Source organism: Taeniopygia guttata, chromosome 1A, assembly GCF_048771995.1.
Source record: "Taeniopygia guttata chromosome 1A, bTaeGut7.mat, whole genome shotgun sequence".
Classification (NCBI taxonomy): Eukaryota; Metazoa; Chordata; class Aves; order Passeriformes; family Estrildidae; genus Taeniopygia; species Taeniopygia guttata.
Genome location: NC_133025.1, coordinates 51579160 through 51599737, shown reverse-complemented (window position 1 = coordinate 51599737; position 20578 = coordinate 51579160). Strand labels below are relative to the sequence as shown.

Below are 20578 nucleotides of genomic sequence, written 5' to 3'. Positions count from 1 at the left end.
TATCCACTTTCCTTACTTGTCCTTTTCCCCCAAAATAAGGATTTATGACTATGAAGAGTGGCTGTCTTTGTGCTAGTGTTGTCCAGGAAACCATTTCCCAGCTATCTTTGTGTTCAAAGACCTGATGTGTGTCATTCTGACACAGTGAAGGTTGGGTTAAATTTTAAATCTAATCAAACATATTTTTCACAAAGCAGTGAAGAAATGAATCTTAAGTCACAAGAGTCTCCTCATGGGTTGAATGAACTCCAGCATGTTGATATCAATCTTCTAATCTGCATAGTTCTTTTCAAAAATTAACACAGAATTCTCATCCTCATATAAGTAGATAGCAAGATCATGCCCATTTTTGGAGCATACAGAAGCTCAGACACAGAAAAGCTAGCAACCTAATCCTAACGCACTACACTCAGAAAAAAACAAAAAAGGAAAAAAAAGAGTCCATTAACTCAAATGTGCTTCCACCAGTGGTTGGTTGCAAGTTACAAATATGGCAATCACTGAACTTGTGGTCATAACTGGAGAGTTGTCAACCCACTGTTAAATTCACGTTAACAGTGTTAAACATGTTAAAATGCTCTTCCTCTCTGCAGAAGCAATGAAAGACAACCAACACAAAAACCCCAATAGGCACAATCTGAATTATCTCCCTAGCTGAGATGCTGAAAAATAAGCAGAACTACTTCACAACTTATGTTGTAGGGGACAGGTATAAAACCCGTGATGGAGTTGGGATGCTGGGTCCCAATTCATGCTAAATGTGTCACTGGAAGCCAAGGGCACATTTTACACAAATGTGTCAGGAAAGAACTTTAATGCTAGCTGTAACACCTGTAGATAAGCAGCCTGTCTCACTGTTTTGTCTTAGAAGTCACTGTAGAATGACCCAAACACCTTACTTGCAGCAACCCGAAGAAGCCTTTACCTCTGGGGCACTGACAAGATGACCTCAGTAACTATGGTAAACAGGAAATCTTTAAATTATACATCTTCTTTTGTACTTCACAAAAGACTAAAACAGGACTATAGGGGGGTTTGATGGACATAAAAACATTGAAATGGTTTTACTTAGCAGCTATGAAAAAGCTCAATTAGCACAAATCTAAGTGCAAAGAAACTGATAAATAAGGGGATAGGTAACCACCAGCTCCATCAGCTTCTCCTTCAAAACTGGTTGTAACTTTTCTTGTATGACACCCTCAAAATATGTTGAAAATATTTTTCAAAATTCCTTTCTTTTTGAGAATATATTATCTGCAGAGACATAATATGCAATATATGTAAATCAGCAAACTTTCAGTGAGAAGGACTTGCCTGGCTAATCCTGTACAAAGTGATGCCCAAAATACCACACTATTTCCATTTGTTTATGGTTGTTCTATCTGAGGAAATGAGGATAAAAATGTTTTACTTCTCTCTAACAATTGCTGCCATTCAGACAGATAGCACTAATCAGCTATTTGAAGAGGCAGTGGGAACAGTCAATGCAGAAAGACAGAGTATCCATATTCTAAATAATCTCAATGCAACTCCCTGCTACTTTGCTTAGAAAAATCATTACTGAAAAAGCTACAAAAGCGTCTACTCCATATCCAAAAAAAAAAAAAAAAAAAAAAATCACTTTTTGAAGAGCTGGTAGTAGCAGATTAGCAACTTCAATATTCCCAGGCAAGAGAGACTCTCAGTCAGAGTTAAGGTGGTATGGCCCTTAAAAAAGGCTAGCAGGATAACACAAAGTCTCAGAGGAAGAAGCTCTCAGAGTGCATCTCTGCTTTTTCCTGAAACATCACCAATGCACCATCACGGTGTACTTAGTTCTGTAATACAATATCACCTTATGAGAATTATTTCTATTGTTGCAATATCTCACAGAAATGGTGGTACTTTATTCTGTCTTCTCTCCTCTCTTTTTCCTTTCATTGCTGGCTCCCATCCGTGCACTGTGAAGCAGCATGAGAGAATAAGTTCCTTTTCTAGTACTAAATGCCAGTATCAACAGCTGCCACCCTTACTGTGTCCAGCACTGATCTGAAAAAATGTACCAGTATGCAACACTAACATAGAAGAACAGAGAAATGAAGAGCAACTCTTCATCCACGTTTCTGGAGACAACTGATGTGTGCAAGGAACAGAATAATTTTGGAGTGTTCACAGCACAACTTCAAAAGACTTCATCGAAATAAGAGGGAAACAAGCTTACACAGTGTGCTAATACTTCAATGATACAACTGAAATTCAGCATCTTGAAAGCCATAGAATAGTTTGGGCTAGAAGGCACCTCTAAAGGTCATCAAGCCCTTTTTTTTTCAAGTAGCTTTTTCTTGATTTTTGAAAGATCTATTTTCTCTTTTTGTAAAATGACAAAATCTTTTGGGTTGGAAGGCACCTTTAAAGATAATCTTGACCGACCTCCCTGCAGTGAGCAGGGACATCTTCAACTAGATCAGGTTGCTCAGAGCCCCATTCAGCCCGACCTTGAATATTCGCAGGGATGGGGTACCCACCACCTGTCTGGGCAACCTGTACCAGAGTTTTGCCACTCTCACTGAAAAAAACTTACTCCTTGCATCTCATCTTAATCTCCCCTCTGTAGTTTAAAACCACATAGCCTTGTCCTGTCTCAACAGGTTCTGCTAAAAAAAGTCTGTCCCCATCTTTCTTATTAAGGTCCCTTTATGTCCTGGAAGGCCATAATAAGGCCTCCCTGGAGCCTTCACTTCTCCAGGCTGAACAACCTTAACTCTCTGATCCGTTCCTCATAGAAGAGGTACTCCACCCCTCTGAATAGTGAGTTTGGCCCTGTACATGTCTTACAGAGTTAAGCCTGAAAGAAAGAAACTCCTCTGTAAGCACATGACAGCAGAAAGCACATTTTCCTTTACACTCCAAAGCCCTGGGCTTATGAACTGACAGAGGACACCTACAGTCAGGCCCTCACTGGAAAACTTTGATCAACTTTTACCAAATTAGAATAGAGAAGAAAAGCAAAACTGGTCAGGATAAAGGAACTGACATCCTCCTGTCTGGCCACAGGGTGTCCTCCTTGCTCTATGCTTTGGCCACAGATGACCAGCCTCTGCACGGGAAAAAGGTCTTAATTAAAAAAAAAAGCTCAGTTAATGGATCAGAAGTCCGTAGTTTGCTCAGCCCAACCTGCTCACATGCAGTATGATACAATATATACTGATGTTACTCCTCCCAGTTTCCTTATGACAATTACTTTGCCTTGACAGCTGCTGGCATTGCAGTCGTATTTTTGAGCTGGTTAGGCTCATCACCCTCTTTTCAAGGTAAGGAACTGCATTAAGAGTGTGTCACATGGCCAACAAGTTCAGTAATGCGCTGCATGTTTTTTCTGCCACTGACATTAAGAACAGAGATGGTTAGAGAAACAACCTGTTTCCTATCTCTGCTAATAAACCATGCTCTTGGACATTTAAAAATACTTAACCTCGTTCAATTTTCAAATTGGTTCTTCTGCAGCCCTGAGGAGATTATTCTAATGGCTAACGAGGCTCACATTCAGACCTGCATTTTTTCTTTCATAACCATTTTTCTTTACTTTCCAGTTACAGTCCCTTCTTCTACTCTAAAAATTCTTGTGCCTTGTTGGGCATTGTCACACCTCAGATATTTATAAGCTGCCGTTTCTAGATCTGCTGAAACTGCTTTGTTTTGGGAATGTGAGAAGGATGGGGTGTGAAGAGGCTGAAATCATGGGTGACAGTGGAATCCCTCACTGTCCATTACCTGAGGTACTCGTAGAGTCCATACATGGGCAGGAAGTCGATGTCAGACAGAAACATGTATGGTGTGCTGATGTGCTTCATGGCCACGTTCCTGAGCAGGTTCACAGGGTAGAACTGCCCCTCCTTGTACACGATGTGGTAGCCAACGTTGTGGCGGCTCATCAGGACTTCTGAGCCCTGAGCGTAGCGCAGGAATTGCTGGGCTTCTGCATCAGACAGGTAGAGTGCCAGGCTGATGGGACCCTCCCAGTGCTTGCAGATGGCTTCAAGCATCTGGAGCCTGCAAGAGGAAGGGTGAGAGTAAGAAAAAGCTATGTCCCTGTCCAGGACTCTGTGCCTGTGCTCACCTGACCAAATGCAGATATCTTTCTCTAAGTGAGACAGACTAGGGACACTTTATATGCTGTGGAAAGCAGTAAATATTTCTACAGTGTAATTCATTATTTAAGATGCTAAGTCGAGGTCTCCTCCTTGACAGATGGACTGCACCCTGGACACAGCAATCTCACTAAATCCAATGTAGCCTAAGATGGCCCTAGATCAGATACACACATCCACAACTCAGACACCTAAAGCACCATCATTTTCTGTCTGAAAACCCACATGGATAACAGGACTTATCTAGAAGGAGATTTGAGCAATTGCAGGGATCTGTTCATGTGGATCTACTTACAGGCTCAATGCCTAGTGCCCAATTCACATTTCAGTACAGCTATTCCCACACAGTAACACACTGCATTGCTCTTCAACAAGCTTGTGGAGGACAGAGGTGTACAGACCCACAGATCATTTTACCTCTTGTTTAGGAAAACCTTCCCCAAATTTTTGCAAGGCAGTTAGTCAAATCTTAAAGGCTTTTAAAAGAGACAGGCCAATGGGATACTGACTTGGGGGAAAATGTGCATTAACTAGAAGAAGGCTTACTGTCAGGAAAAAGGACAAAAGGGATGACATTTCCACAGAAATGGGATTTATTATTAGTAAGGAGTAAGGAGAGGAAGAAGGACAGATGTGGCATTGCTGTGGAATATAAAAAAAAAAACATTTCCAACAAAACCATCATTAAAAGTACTAACTTGTTCAGTACTATCTCAAATTTCATTCAATAATTTTTTAAACAGGTTGTATTGATGTGTATTTTTTTTTAATTCCTGCAGTTACAATATTACTGATGAAAATGACAAGGAAAGATTTCATATGCAAGCGTAAATCAAAACCTACTTGGTCAAAATAATTTAAGCACTTTGGGTAATTTATTGCCTAGAGATTGAGATATGTCACCCAAAAATACAGAAACGACTGATTACAAAAGCCTCTTGATTTAATATGCAGGGAAATGACCTATGTAGCCTAGCCAGATATTCTATTAAAAACTGGGAAGAGTAGAGGATGCAAAATTATTATCTTCACTCCATTCCAAATCCACATTACTGATTTTTTCCTATTAATATTTATACAAAACTCAAAAAGAGTTTTCTGCCTTATCATAATCTGAGAAAATATTTCCCCCCTCCTACTACCTCCCTAAGATTTGCAAAAAACAGGAATGATATACTCATACCAGTAAACACATAGTTTGACTTCTGAATGATTGTGATGATAACCCAGATGATATAATAATTTTTTCTTAAAAATAAGATATTACCTTACTAGTCTACTTGGTACATAATATTATTTTTTTCTGTTATTGAAACAAAGGCTATTATCAGCCTGAAACATACACCTGAATTTGAAACATTAATCAATATAAAAAATCTAAAAGGTATGTAAAGGGTCTTGAATTTTGACTACACAAATAATAAATAAAGAAAAAATACTTTTTTTTTGCCTTTTCCCAACATATTACAAATCTGCTAATCAGGAGACTCCAATCTTTCAGCACTCAAATTCAGGGCATTGTTTTAAAAATGGAAAACTTGCCTAGTAAAAAATGCAGCAAAATGCCTTCTAAGGACTCCATGCAGTGGACTAATGTCATATATAATTTACTGAAACAGCACACCTGATAATGCAAGCTTTTTCATGACACTGAAGTGGAAATTGGGTTTTGGTGGTACAAGTTCCCAGCTGGACACCTTAGTACCCTTTAGAATACTCCATTTTACTGTGTTGTTCTCATTGACAGGCTCTATGTCCATAAATATGATAAAGGGACTGCTAGGTGATCCTCCATAATCTGCTCTCTCTAAGTTGTTATGTCTCCTTTGACCACAAAACTTAGAATTATAAGTTTCTAAGCACAACATGACCAACTTATTTTGGGGTTTTTTAGTGGTGTTGAGAAATATGTTCTCTTAAGGACTCTAGAGAAAACAAATGCACTGCTGTGCTGCATAATAATGAGATCATAATTTAGTTGGTAAATTTTTTAAAGGTCTGTTCAGCTAAGTGAATTTTGCTGGAATTCAATTGTTTTGTGAGATTATTTATTTTTAATTTTCTTCTTTAGAATACTCAACTGATTTCCAATTCATTCTCACTCAGATTTCAAGCAGTGTATTGCTAATCATGTCTTTCCTTCTCCCCATTCTGACCTAACGTTTTTTTAACCCCTACTCTGATTTCTGAACCCCAGGTACATACTGAGCATTTAAAAAGCCTGCCTAGCCAAAACGTGTGCATGAAAATCACACTGAAGCAACCAAGCCACTATTCAAGGAAATGTCCCATCACTGCAAAAGATGACAATTACCCAATAATGAACAACCCTGAATGAAGTCTGACTCAGAGCTTCCATCTAAAGACAACAATGTTAGCTTGCAAAATGCATCCCTCTCTTTCATTCCTCAAGCCTATAGGACAGGCAAACCTAAGTCTGTCATGACAGACATGTCAATCTCACCTCCAACAGGACCAAGGGAAGTGCTGGGAGTTGTTTTTTTGCTTTTCCTCATCTCCAATAAAAATTTCAAAGAATAATTCAGGAATGTAGTGTACAGCACGTTGTTTATGTCTGTGTCACCTTACATCTAAGACACTATTCTTAAATGCCTACAGTTGTGCCAGAGGAGTTTAGAAAAAGTGGTTTAAAGAAGATGGAAAAAGATAAGGCAGTAACTGAAAGACGTGAAAGAAAACAAAGCAGCTAAGCAGTTCTTTGGTAGGTTATTATTTATTGATTTTAGCTGAAAGAAAGTATTTCCAACTCAAATCAATAATTTATAGCAACACACCAGTGAAGTAGGGAACATTTTTCCTGCACAGAACCAGGACGGCTGTTCTTCCTGAATAAAAATGTGTGGTTCTGTCTATCAATAAAAACATCTGCCCCAGTGAGGATCCAGAAAGGGAAACAGATGCTCAGACTTTGCATCAGTGCCAGTGAATCAGCACTGAGCCCTAGCTCATTCTTTTTAATTAAATTCTGGGGGGAAAAATATACCATGTGCATACACTGGCTTTACTAATTTACTGTGGCACTAACTCAGGGTCTGGCTCTATTTATTTCTTTATTTTTTTTACTCAAAGGTTTGTGAACACTTAAGAAATGTTTCCTCAATTAAAAATCAATAGAACAGACACTGATGTGCACAGCACATCATAACACAATGCACAGTGCTGAGGCACCAGTGGAACAGAATACCCCTTATTAATTTCTGTTTATTTCAAAAACAGGCTGCTTATTATTCTGTTATTATTATTTATTGTTCTGTTATTATTATTTATTATTATTCTGTTTATTTCAAAAACACTGTTTTGTTGATCTCAATTCCTGTAACCCTCCTGGAAAACTGCTGACCTTCTACTAGTACAGCAGTGGTGTTATTCATATGCCATGTTATATTCTGTATGTGCTATGCTGAAGGAAATTATCAGTTTCTGGATAATACTCAAGGAGTTCTGATTTGTTCTGTAACCCACTCTGATAGCAGCAACTACAAAGTTTGGATTAGATTTGAACTGAGCAGCTGGAGAAAAAAAAAGTGAGCTGACAATTACAAAATTTCAGAAAGCTGGCTGATCCAGACTGCACTTTCAAGTTTCTGAAAATTTTCAGCTAATTGCAATGGTGGAACTTGTCACAAAATCGATTTTACCCCCCAAATTAAGAAACAGTCAAATTCCACTTCACCTAAGAACTAAAAGCTCAAATGTTCTTCTGAGAATCAACATTTGGATAAAGACACAATGACTCTGCTCAGATGGAGATTTTTTTATCTCACACTAGCACAGTAAAAAAAAAAAAAAGTATAATTTTCAACTTCCTAATTTGAAACTAGAATATTTAGTTCTGATTCTTACCATAAGAAAAATCACTAATTGAAATTTTCTGCAAGGAAAATGCAAAAGAAAGCAAAACTAACATCCTCTAGTGCAGAAAAACACATGCAAAAACTTGGGTCAGCTACAACTGCTTGCTTAATTCTATTACAAAAATCTGTTTTTTCTAAGTTGCTGCAAAACTCCATGGACTAATAATGCATGACAATCCCAACAGGCAACAACTTTCTCAGCTCTAGGAGTCACCCTCTCATGAACTCTATTCATGTAGAGTGTAGTACAGCGTGAGCACTGCACAGACAACATCTAGGTTTCTATGGATGTGCATTTTTTCTCTCTCCAAAGCACTCCATAGTCGGATTTCCCTGCAATAAAACACTGTGTGTCATGTCCCAGATGAACAAGAGGTGTCCCCCACCTGTCCATGGACAGTTGTGCCACCAGTGTCACATCGGTGTTGTCTGAAGCAGGCTCGTACTCGTAATGCAGAAAATACAGGTGAGTGCGATGGACGGTGAAGCGCTCCCGACGGAATTCATAGCACAGGTCGTCCTCGTCCAGCTCAGACAACTGCTTCTGCAGCTGCAAGGAAAGAGTGGAACTAAACATTGTTTCCTTGTAAATGTTTTAGCAAATCAGAGAGAAGCAGGAGACTGGGAACTTGCAGAATGATGTAATGTGGAATGGAAGTGGAACAGACAAGAGTATCGAGGTTTTCCTGAGCCTCTTGTTACTGCACAAGACATTAGAAGGAAGGGTTTGCAAGTAAACTCATAACACAGACAGGACAGTCTATTATGGTCTATATATTCTATGTATTATCTGTATTACATACTTTCAAGATCCAGAATAGCAATGAAACAGTGACAAATTACAAGTTGAATAATAATCAAGTTCCAGAGTTAATGTTCCAATGTGACACATAATTTCATTCTTACTAGAAGCCGTGTTTCACACTATTGACAGACATTCTCCACTAGCCAACATTCAGCAGCAGATCAGCACTGAGAGATTCCCAGTCTGCTGCCTCTGCTGGAGAACAGAAACTGCAGCTACCAGCACAGAGAGAGCTGGGAATGTGACATCTCTAACTGATCATTACTCCTGCTCTTGAGATTTACGTTCTGTCCACTGCAGAGGTGCCAGAAGTAAGCCTTTAAATGGGATTTATGCTTCTAGATACCTAGTTTGAGAAATTTGGAGGATGGTAGATAACTTCCTGGCTCCCTTGGAAACCAAGCCTCTTCAAAATCAAAATGGGCATCTCAAAGCAATCTAAGCCCAAGTCTCTTAGAGATGTAGCTTTAAGAGAATAAACTTTAGCTCTGGGGAAAGGTAGAAGTGAAAAACTGACCAAACATCTATGCAGATGATCAATTCCATTCCTAAACTAATTATTTTTGGGGTTGGACTAGGTGATCATTGAAAGGTCCTTTCCAAATTAAAATATTCTATGATTAAAATTCTGTGATTTTAAAGCCAACCATCTAGCTAGAATATTGAAAATGCACTGATTTAAAAGGAAAAAAGTGTCATGGCTGCAATGAAATGTTATGAAGATGAACATTTTTTATGGTTTTAACATGTGAAATTGAGTTCAGTATCTAATGCTCTAAAATATAGGTTACAAATAAAGTATCATTTTAATATTTGATTTCTTAAAAGCATCCTGTAAGAACAATAGCCAGTTAGTAAAACATTCATCAGCAAATGAGAAAAATACCCATTATATAGGAATTTTACAAATTTTGATAAAAATCACAGTGTACCCAGTGTACCTCAAAAGTATTTCATAAAAAGGATTATTGAGTTATAGACATCTTTTTGTCCTGCTCAGAATGATTAAAGCAATAGTTTCACCATCTTCAAGAAAAAAAAAAAAAAGGATAATATAGGTATCTTTTGTTATGTGTTAAGAGGAGCCGTTGTTCTTGGAACTGTAAGCATAATGGTTGCCATACACAGCAATGCTTACAACTGAATGTTTTCCTGTGAAGGCTGATGGAATAATTCCTGATATTTTCCTGTACATCACTCTATAATCTTCTCCTGAATAATGGAAATACCTACTTTGATTTCAGTGAGTTTTGGATCAGGCTGTCATTCTTCTCTGCTATTGTTCTGCACAGATCTTAAAACACCCCTCAAGAGGGACTGCTTTTAGAAAGATGAGAATCCGAATCTTCACAAATCTTTACTCAGGCAAAACCTGTATTGATACCAAGATCTCTTTTAGGTGGAATAGAAATCAGGAGTTCTTTTATGCATCCTTGGAGTTTCAATCTTTCTGCTTTACAAATCATCATTTGGCTGAGCCTGAAATCTCTTTTCAAAATTACATTCAAATAATATTTGAATTCAACTCAATATTTACAACAATTACTAGAAAGCATCTTGTATCTTTCTGTTTCTTCCTTGAAAAGGGACGTTAGTGTGACCTTAACATAATTATTAAGAGGATGACTGAAATTTAAATGGATGAAAAAAAAACAATGAATATTGTAGGGGTATCTTACTATCCTTCTGAATGTACAAATGACCAAACCAGAAGATTCTGATTGCACAGCAGATATTAATCAGGCAGTCACCAAATAATTATCAGATTGCATTTGGGTTGAAAGCCAAGAGGTTAGAAATATTTAATTATGAGTTCAAGAATAACATTTGGCGCTAAATTATGGCTTTGTGCACTATTGAACCCTGGGTGGGAGAAGAGGAGGAGACACAGCTTTTTAGGCATATGGCATATCTCAGACAGTTCTGTATATATCAAGTACAGCTCCCCTTGATCTTAGCTGCCGATGTCAGATTTGGTAGTACTCTGCATCTTCTTTCCCCACACCCCTGGCAAACCTGTTTGGCTGAGCTGTTCCCAGACTTCCTTACAGCACACTGTCTTGACAGGTAGGTCACCTTGCTTTGATTGCCCCAGATTTGTCTTTGACCCATTCCTTCTGTGTGGGAAGTTTTATGGGTCTAAGTCAGTCCCAGTCCAGTGTCTCGTCCCATGCTCCCCATTCAAGAAGTCTGCCAACTCCTTTTACCTACAGGCACCCAGCTGTCCTTTCCTCTTCCTGGTACAAACACTCTCTTTTTCCTTTCTGTCTTTGACCTGGATTTCATCTCTCTTGTATGTGAATCTGGATGTTTTTATCCTCCCTACTGTCTGGTCATCACTGAGGGCAATGGATGTCCCTCAGAGCAGAGACCAAATACAGGTTCTTGCTCTCAGCTCTACTGTCCAGTCAGAACACAGCATGGAGGATTCAAACAGTCACAGAAAACACCACTCTTTGTCCAGGTCCCCTGCCTGCAGCATGCCCAACCCTGCTGTGTCACTGAGATATATAAAACCATGTGCACTCCTAATAAATAGAGTCTCCAGAGAACTGAGCCTCCTGAAAAGCAAACGCAACTGGCAATGTGTAAGCCATATTTTTTCTATATTATAATTTGCCTAATTTATCACCAGGTTTGCAAAAGACATGTTCCTGGCCCAAAAGTCAGCTCCTTCTCCCAGGTATGGAGTATTTTCATGAAGAGGTCGTCAGAACTTTTGGTGTGGGCAAACCTCAAAGCTTTCCCCCATGTTTCGTGTTAAAAAAATGTGAGAAAAGAAAAAAAGGGCTTAACAGTGTGAAAAAAAAAAATCCCAGTCCATGTGTTCCTCCACTTAATAATATTATAAACAGTTGAAAGCAGTATAATGGCAACTTTCAGGCAAGTACCAGGATGGCCTGCCAGCTCAGCATTTAATAACAATAACAGTGACAATAATAGAAACAACACAGCTGGGGGAGTCAGGATTTCACCTCAAAACTGCCATATACCATCTGCTATTACTAGAGAAAGACTATGACATCACAAAATAGTAACTTTATATTGCAGTTCTACAAATGAGGCTGTACTCTCGAAATTCAGCAGGAGCAAAGGGTACTCAAAGCATCAGTCTAATTGCGAGTTCAGGGCTGTGATACTAACTTGGAAACTTCATTTACATGCTATTTTTAGCCACTTGGTACCTTGCTAGAATATCCCTCTTTTCTGGTGGATACTGTAAGTTGGCAGGCACAGCCTTTTGCTCATATGAAGAATCTCTGGTTTTGCACAAAAGAAGTAACTAAATAAATACATACTTAGTATGTAAGTACACATCTAAGCAAGTATGTTAAGGGGGTTTTTTACACTGTTTCTTTGTATTGCTGATTTGAAAATTTGAGGAAAAACCTTCTGGCATTCTTTTCTCCTGCGTCTCATGAAAGTCGTCTCTAATGGGATTCTACTGTCCTTTCCTTAAACTGAGCAGAATCAGTGATACACTTCCCACTGATCTTGCCCTGGGGCTTTGGATCAGGAGATCAGGACACAGGTTTCACTAACAGGGATGTTCTCTAGAACCTTCAGATTTAATGCTTTGGCAGAAGTACCTGGTGAGAAGCTGTCTGAAGGGAAGAAGTTTTATAAGAATGCTGAAAGGCTGAGTGTGTGTCTTGGTTTAAAATCAAGCTTACAGTAACTATTTCATAGAGTAACTATAGAGATTGGCTGGAAGATCCTGTTGAAATATTCTGGGCTTTACAGTAGTCCTTCAGAATAAAATGCTGGATATAAGCATTAAAAGTCAATAGAAAATGTTCAAATCTGAGATTATTATAAGCTTTGTCTTTTTGGATTTCTCAAAAATCTTTCACACTGCATCAAAATAAGAAAGATGGTGTGGGAACAGGGAAATAGCATGGAATAAGTAGGATAGAGTGACTAAGGACATGCTCTAAGGCCCACTCAAGTCAATGACTTTGTTTACAGGAGGATTTGGTTCATATTCTAGATTTTCCACCCTGAATCTGCACAGAAGACAGAGGGATGATTGTAATACCAACTTGCAGAGAAGAGTCTGCTTCGTGTAACCTCACTCCAGCATATATTGAACAAGGGGGGACTTAGGGTACTCTTAGCACATGGCAGGCTCCTGCTCCCAGCCTGTTCCTGACACACAGAGTGTCTTTTAGCTTGAATATTTTCAGGAAAGGATGAAGCATTCATGTACACATAGACATACATATACGCATTTTTACATGAACAGAGAAATTATCCCAGTCTGTGGGGTTTTTTTTTTGCCTCCAGTATTTCAGTTTCTGAGTACTACTTGTTCTATCCATTCCTATTTGCAATGCTTTGGAACCTAGTAACAGACTTGTCTGGCAAAACTGAAGATCAGTATCTGATTAGATCATGACTATGCAGTACATTATCTGAAGATGGCCTTCAGACCTCTTAAAATTCACTCTGTGGTATTATACTTTCATAGCAAACATTAGAAAAAGGAAAGTACTAGTACTTCCACATGCATATAGACATAATATATTTTTAAGCATACGCGCATTCACATGCATGCACAGAGGAAGGGTGAGAGAGATTGAAGTGAGGTCCAATTACCTTTTAAACTAATGCCCCTTTATATCTCTCTGGCGCTGTTAAGAGCCCTTAAAAGGGGAAGATATGTAATTTACATTCATTTTAAGGCCATCTCTGTACAGATGAGAAGTGTAAAGGGGCCTCAGAGAAACAGAATCAGCCCAAGAGTACCCACTGCCACACTGCCTTTTCCTGTTCTACAGATATTTGCATTACAAATGGAATCCCTTAATTACAGGTTGAATTGTAAATAAAACATCACTACAAATATTAAGCTCTAGAAAAACAGTGGCTGGTATATTAGAACAAGACCTTAAGGGTATTTTTTGATACAGCCAGACTGTGAGTGAGACTCACACCAAGCCACTGCTTCTTCCACAGCAGGGCTCAGTGCTCAAGTATTTTTAGAGAATTTAGTGCTCAAGTAATTCTCTCCAGTTATAAACAGCAGAGCTGTTCTGACATTTTTTCCACTGCTCCACAGTGCACAGAAGCACAGGCAGCTGAGAGAGCACCTTTTACCCATATACACATCCTAACGTAAGAAAGCCCCGTTGTGTTCAGCGGTGCCAGTCTCAATTCAGGAAAAAAGGGAAAAATAATAGGAAAATAAAAGATAATTTAATCAGCTATTCCTACTTCATATATACCTGACTTAATAGAAATTATAACCTTTTATGTAACATACATACTTATGAATCCTAAGGAAGCCTATGAATGCACCTTGTAAGACTGAAGGCTCACCTGGGCCAGCACCCTCTCTCCAGCTGTCAGCTGGCTGCCTAGGGAGTGGAAAAGCCAGGTGAGCATACAGTGAGGATTTCTCAAAACTCTAACCAAGGACTTCCAGCACCAAAGCTTAAAAGCTCCTGATTGATTTGCTTTCCAAGAAGAGTAACTTTTGAGGATATATAGATTTTTAGAAACATTTCCTCCTGTTCAAAGCTTCATCACATTGTGAGTGAAATGTCTTTGTTTTGTACCTGCTACTTGCTATTTCCAATTCATGCCCCCTAATTCTTGTACAGGGAGGAATAACAGTGATTTCCTCTTCACCTCACAAGATGCTCTGCTTCTGAAGATAATCCTGCAATAGATCACAGGAATGTGCTGCATTTAACAGGACACCTGCGACACTGCATATGCTACACCAGATAGAGCAAGAGTTGTTTTCTAGACAATCCTGTTCTTAGGGTCTCATAACGTCAAAGCTGAAACTTGTTTGCTATTTTCTACAATAAAAGGACATAATCAAGTTTAGAAGGGAGTTTATATAAAGGACAACTAATACAAATGTCTTCTCCTAAGTGACTACAACAAAGTTTTCTGAAGTTGGATTTTTTCCTACATCTTATTGGTTTGATAGAAGGCTATATAGAAGGCTATTAACTTTTTGGTGCCTCTTGGCAAATTAGGAGTCACAAATTTTTGTATGTCTAGCTCTATCTTTTCCAGTGTCTTATACATATATATATATATATGTAATTTATAGATGGAGGAATGAGTTACATTTCTTTTTCAGACACAAGCCATACCATACACCATATTGCAATCTACTTGTCTTGACTAAGAAACAGGCTTGAACAGCTAGTCATTTCCAGTGTCTGTCAACCAGATACAAGTTCAGTAAAATGTGCTGTTTTAGACTTTAGGGACTGCCATTTACAACAAGAATTTGCATTTGCTCTGCACTGCTCCCAAGGAACTTGTCTGAACAAATCTGTTTATTAAGGATTTATAGAGCTCTGGAAAATACAGCAAGAAGTCTGTGACTGCATTCATGCTCTTTGAACTCACACAACATATTGTGAATTCTGTATAATTTTAACCTGCATTCTCAAAGTGTTATAAAGGTATGTTTTATTGTCTTTCTTTTAATGTCTCAGTCATCATTTCTCTTCCTATTCCACCCCTCTGTCTCTTGTATCTTGATGTCTCCAAGAGCGAGGCTCTTAGTGGTCTTTTATCACATTGAGCTCACTTGATTGTCTAAAAGCCTCTTGCAGAGGATTTTCTTCCTCCATGTGCTTTTGCTCTGGTAGTGCACTTGGATTCCCTCTCTCTTGCTCTCCCTCCCATCCTCGTCTCTCCCAGTAAAGCCCCACTCCTTTCAGAAAACAATGAGATGGTAAAATAAAGTCTCTGGGAAGCTGTGCCTTAGGTGAAAATATATCTATCCAATCTCTTAGTTCTTTATCTAAAAATATGGGAATGGCATCTCCTGTGGTCATTTTATTCACAGGCTAAATGGAAACACTACCAGCCTCAATAATGATATTGATTGTCAATTACCTCTTAATTGCTAATGTTTACATGATCCTGGCTCTGCTCAATTAATTTTTAGGTAGACAATGTTGCATATTTTAGAAATATTTTTTTTCCTGAATGAAGTGTTACAGATTCTTTTATTTCCTTTCAAATTATATAGGCAAAATTGGTACTTGGTCTACAGATCTCCAGAAAGCACATGATACACAAGGAGTTCATATACATCTGGGAATAAACATTTCAGTTAACAGTTTTTTACTTTGGAATTATATGTACTAATGCACAGGCATACACATACATGTACATGTGTAGGCAAATATCCTTGATTTCAATAATTTTCAAAATATTTGCTTAGTCTGAAAGGTTCTGATTGCAAATTTTATGCAGATACACATAAATACTGCTTTGATTGGTTAAGGGATATACAGAAAAAAACCTACAGTCTCACAGCCCATGCGGACCTTGAAGCATTTGCTCATTCTGTAGTCTGCAGCACAGCAAAAATTCACAACCTAAATCCAGCAGTCTTGGTATTTTCCTTTCTTCTTCATTACTTGTGCATTAGTACCTACTAGATAAAACTGACATCACTGTATATTGAACAAATACACAGCAAGATACAAGACCTCCTGGAAAGTTACAGGTCTGCCACACTGAATCCAAAACACAGCCCTGGCTACTAAGGAAAAAAAATTAACTCTATCCCAGCTGAAACCACGACAAGATATAAAGGTGAGATTTACAAAACTGCCTAATGGAATAAGAGCCCAAATCCTCCTTTTCAGCTTGTGATCTTATCTCTGTTGGGGATTTTAAAAGGGCAAAGTAGACAAAAAAAAAAAGCAGCAAAACCCAGGGTAAAGATGGGATTAATACAATGATTTTACAGGTGAGGAACTGAGGCACAGAGAGATTAAATTATTTGCACAGAGTCTCTCTGGGAATCTGAGCATTGCCTTTAATTCTCCTGAGTTCACTGCCCCACACTACCCCCACAACCAACTCCAAGTCTTCAGAAATCCTGTGCCTTGTCTGAACCACCCGTTGTATCATCAAACCTTCGACATCCCACTTACATTCTCACTGTTAACATCTGCTTCACTGGGGCAGCCAAAGAGTTCCCGTCTCAGCAAATTCCCATCATATTCCAGGAATGTCAGGTAGAGGTTGCGGAAAAACTCCACATGCTTGTTTTTCACTCGCAGCTTCTTCGGTGAGTTCCAGTGAATCACCTCAGAGGGAAAAAGAGAAAAGACATCCTGCTGTTAGAATACAGATTTGCTTTATCTGCTCTTTTTAAGTGCGTTCAGTGCGCTGCTCTCTTAAAAACAGAAGAAAAAGAACTCCACAAGCTACCCAGACTTCCTTCTGTCTTTTTATATGGAAGGCTTTGGCGCATATCCCACAAGTAACTGTACACTCTGGAGGTGATGTGCTTGGAAACTCCTCCATGGTATCATCTGCACATTCTCAACAAGCTCTATGTTGAGAAGCAGCACCTCAGAAAGAAGTGCTTTCACAACTCTAATCATGGAGCTGATAGTTTATGGAGTCTGCTGAAGAAGATGGAAGGACAAGAAACACAGCGATGTAGGTATTAAACATTAATCTCAGATTTCCACATGACTGTTTCTGCTAATGAAACTGATTCCCTGTTTCAGGCCAGGCAGCCTCTTTCCTGGTGAGGTATTGAGAAGAAGCAGCTTGAAATTAATTCCCATACCCATTTAAATAGTTCAAAAAGAACTGAATTTAATCTGACTTCCTTTTTGCCATTGCTTCATTTAAACAAGACTGATCTCTGTTGCATTAACACAACACAGCGATGCAGTACAACTTCTCACCCTCTGAGTTCCAATTTCTAGCAGATATTTATCCTCTTCTAATGGGAGATGACTGTCACAGTGGCCTAGACGTAAACTGTAATGCTGGCATAAAGGGCCTGATCCCCATTTGCATTGATGCAACTCTGCACTGCTGCCAGTGTGAATGGGAAAGGGGTCCTAAGGAAAAACCAAGAGGGAGTTGATAGTGGCTTGCAGGAATGATTTCATTTTATAGAGGCTATATTTTAGACATGAGGAAAAAAATCACCGAATGCTTTGTATTCAGTTTTATTCCTGTGACTTCCAAAGAGGTTAAAAACAAGAGTCTCCCTTGGGAATGTTTCCAAGCTCAAAGTTCTGGAAGTTCTCTGAATCCATTAAGTTAATTGCGTGAAGACACTGTGTCACACACACAGCACAGAGCTGCGGTGCCATGGTCAGCTTTGCTCTGAACATCACAGCTCAGGCAGGGAACACACCGAGCTGAAGCACAGCACACACGGCAGGAGCAGCCCGAAGAAGATGAACACAGCTCCACAGGAACAGGGAGCTCTCTGAAACCATGGTATTTGTTGTCCAGGGAGTGGACTGGATGAGGAAAGAGCAGGACACAGCCTGAATTCTGCCTGGACTAGAGCAAACAACAGGTCGCTCCACTGAGTATTTATACTGCCATAAAAGCTATGGCACTCTATTCTACCTACCCAAACCCCACGAAATATCTCCTGGTAAGAAAAGCTTTCCCATTCCTGGGATTTCACTGCTAAGCCTACTAGGATATCAGAAAACCATACAAGCACTTGAAGAAAAGCGCCTGTAGAGAAAGAAGATATTTTCAGATACTGGCAAATTGCTTTTCCCAGTTATAGGAGCACCTTAAATAAAGATTATGATGCATCCACACAGTTCATAAATTTGGGAAATGATTTGGACCAAATTACTTGGTGTAGATATTTGTCCCAGGTAATGCTACATTCTTTGCTTGTTTTACATTTGTCCAGATGTTTAGAAGTGCAGCACAACTGTGCAGTAACATGTTGCTGCATCATGTGGTGAAAATACAGACCACCACATAGATAAAAAGTGCTTTGGGTAAGCAAGGGCATAAACATAAGATAACAGATTTTCTTCAACAAAAAATGGATAGTCAAAATCTCCTTTATTTGAAAAGAACTTGACATATTTCCTCTATTGTATTTAACTGCAGCAAAAGGCATTAATGCTTGAAAAAAATCTCAGCAACTGAATCCTACCCCAGGGAAATGGGCACATGTAACAGAAGCACAGGGCTGAAGGAACCTAAAGGGCTATTTAACAGTTTTACAGGGTACCAGCATACATTTTTACAAGCAGGCATAGACTGGAAACTGTCTGCTGGTAACTTGTACTTATTTAAGAGTGGATCAAAGAAAGCTAAGAAGCTAGCAAATGGGAAAAAATCGTTTGTTAAGAAAAACCTTTTGTGTGCTTTCCATACTGCTCCTATACTTCATGCGTTTCCTTTTGTATGCTCACAAGCATCTTCATCTTCACAAGCATCCTACTGCTGCTGAGCACTCTGAGTACCCAGAGACCTGAGGACCACGAACACAGGCATGGCTAATGATGATAACCTCAGAAACTCTCACAGGACAGGCTCCTTGGTACTGTCGGGAATCCCCATCAACACACACAGTGTCACATCACAGCCAGGCCTTTGCTGATGTCTCCACCCAGCTGTGTGGGAGATGATTTCAAACCCAGACAGCTGCAGTTGTCAGTGGAGAGGCTCTTTGCTGCTGTGCTTCAGGATCTGTTGTGTGTGTAAGCTGGCAAGTGTCAAGGGCTTAGCTGGTGGCTCAGATCTGATCAGATTTGAAACGTGTCAGGGTGCAGCATGTACAGTGATGTCAGGAGCCTGGAGTGAACTGCACACAGCTGAATGGAGCTGATGACTATCCAAACAAGCTCACTTTTTAATCAAGAAGGACAGCACATGCCAATGTGTGCTAAAATGATGTGCTAAAGAACATCAAGGGACTAACTATGCAACCATCTGGATAACCTGAGGTAGAAAAACCACAAAACAGGTCTAGCAAAAAAGCAGGCTGCCTTTGAAATGTAACACAATTAGATAAATACTATGTAATATACAAAAGCATGAAAAATAACAGCAAGTTACAAAAAGCAACAAGACTCTTCACCCTGATATACAACACTATATCCAAAGACCATATTCCCTTTTTTGTCAGCCCACAAACTCACATTCAGTTCTGGCTGTCTGACAGGGTCTATTGCACCATCAGCTACAGCAGAATTTGTGCAGGCCAAGATACTCTTTTACAGACTATTATGAGTATCAGTGAGGTACACGATAAAGACTGCACAGGTCACCGCATTAGAGACTTTATTGTGCACAACAGTAAATTGATTGGAGAAATAAAAAAGAACAGTTGTCAAAAGACTAAAGGGAAATCAGAAGGGGGAAAAAAACCCACTTTGTTTGAATACTGTTATTTCCACATTAAAGAAAGAGAGTGAATCTAGAAACTGAAAACCTCATTACTCCAACATCCCTGTTCCAAGGCTGAATAGTACCATAATACTGTGTTTATTTCTTCTAGTTTCTAAGTTATTCCAGAGCTCTGCTGGCTTACAGAGGAAACCACAGCTAGAAATATAAAATTCAGTGCCATTATCTGGGTAGACACCTCAGGAACAATGCTAGCCTTCAGGTTGACCTACAGATCCTTCCCACTCTTGATCACAGCCTCCTGGGGACTAGAGAAAATACACTTCTTTTAATCTTCATTTAGCAATTTAAGTAGTGAAAGATCAGAACTTAAAATTCCACATCTATTTAACACTTGGTTAGATGTCATTAAGCAATTTGGCACTATCCACATTTCTGTTAATACCATCCTAGTTAATCAGCAACCATTACCACTCCTTGATTACACACAGCCAGCCTCCTGGAACACTTCCATACGTCTGTAGCCTAAAACAGGCTAACTGCATCCATATTTCCCATTTATTCCCCAGGTTCTGACCAAAGGCACTCAATGGATGACACAGCGGGAGCCTCAGGGTCTGGCAGGGGGATATGAGATGGAGGGAAGA

General features: G+C 39.2%; 1 protein-coding gene across 3 annotated transcripts in view; it reads right to left on the bottom strand.

The window, feature by feature from the left end:
• LARGE1 (LARGE xylosyl- and glucuronyltransferase 1) overlaps positions 1 to 20578 on the bottom strand; it is a 276798-nt gene that overhangs the window by 23716 nt on the left and 232504 nt on the right. For all 3 annotated transcript variants that reach the window (XM_002199467.7, XM_072923450.1, XM_030263115.4), the window contains 3 exons: positions 16730 to 16885; positions 8389 to 8552; positions 3751 to 4029 (listed from right to left, as the gene is read on the bottom strand). In XM_002199467.7, coding sequence (XP_002199503.2) covers positions 3751 to 4029; positions 8389 to 8552; positions 16730 to 16885 — 599 coding nt within the window. The remainder of the gene's footprint in view (positions 1 to 3750; positions 4030 to 8388; positions 8553 to 16729; positions 16886 to 20578) is intronic.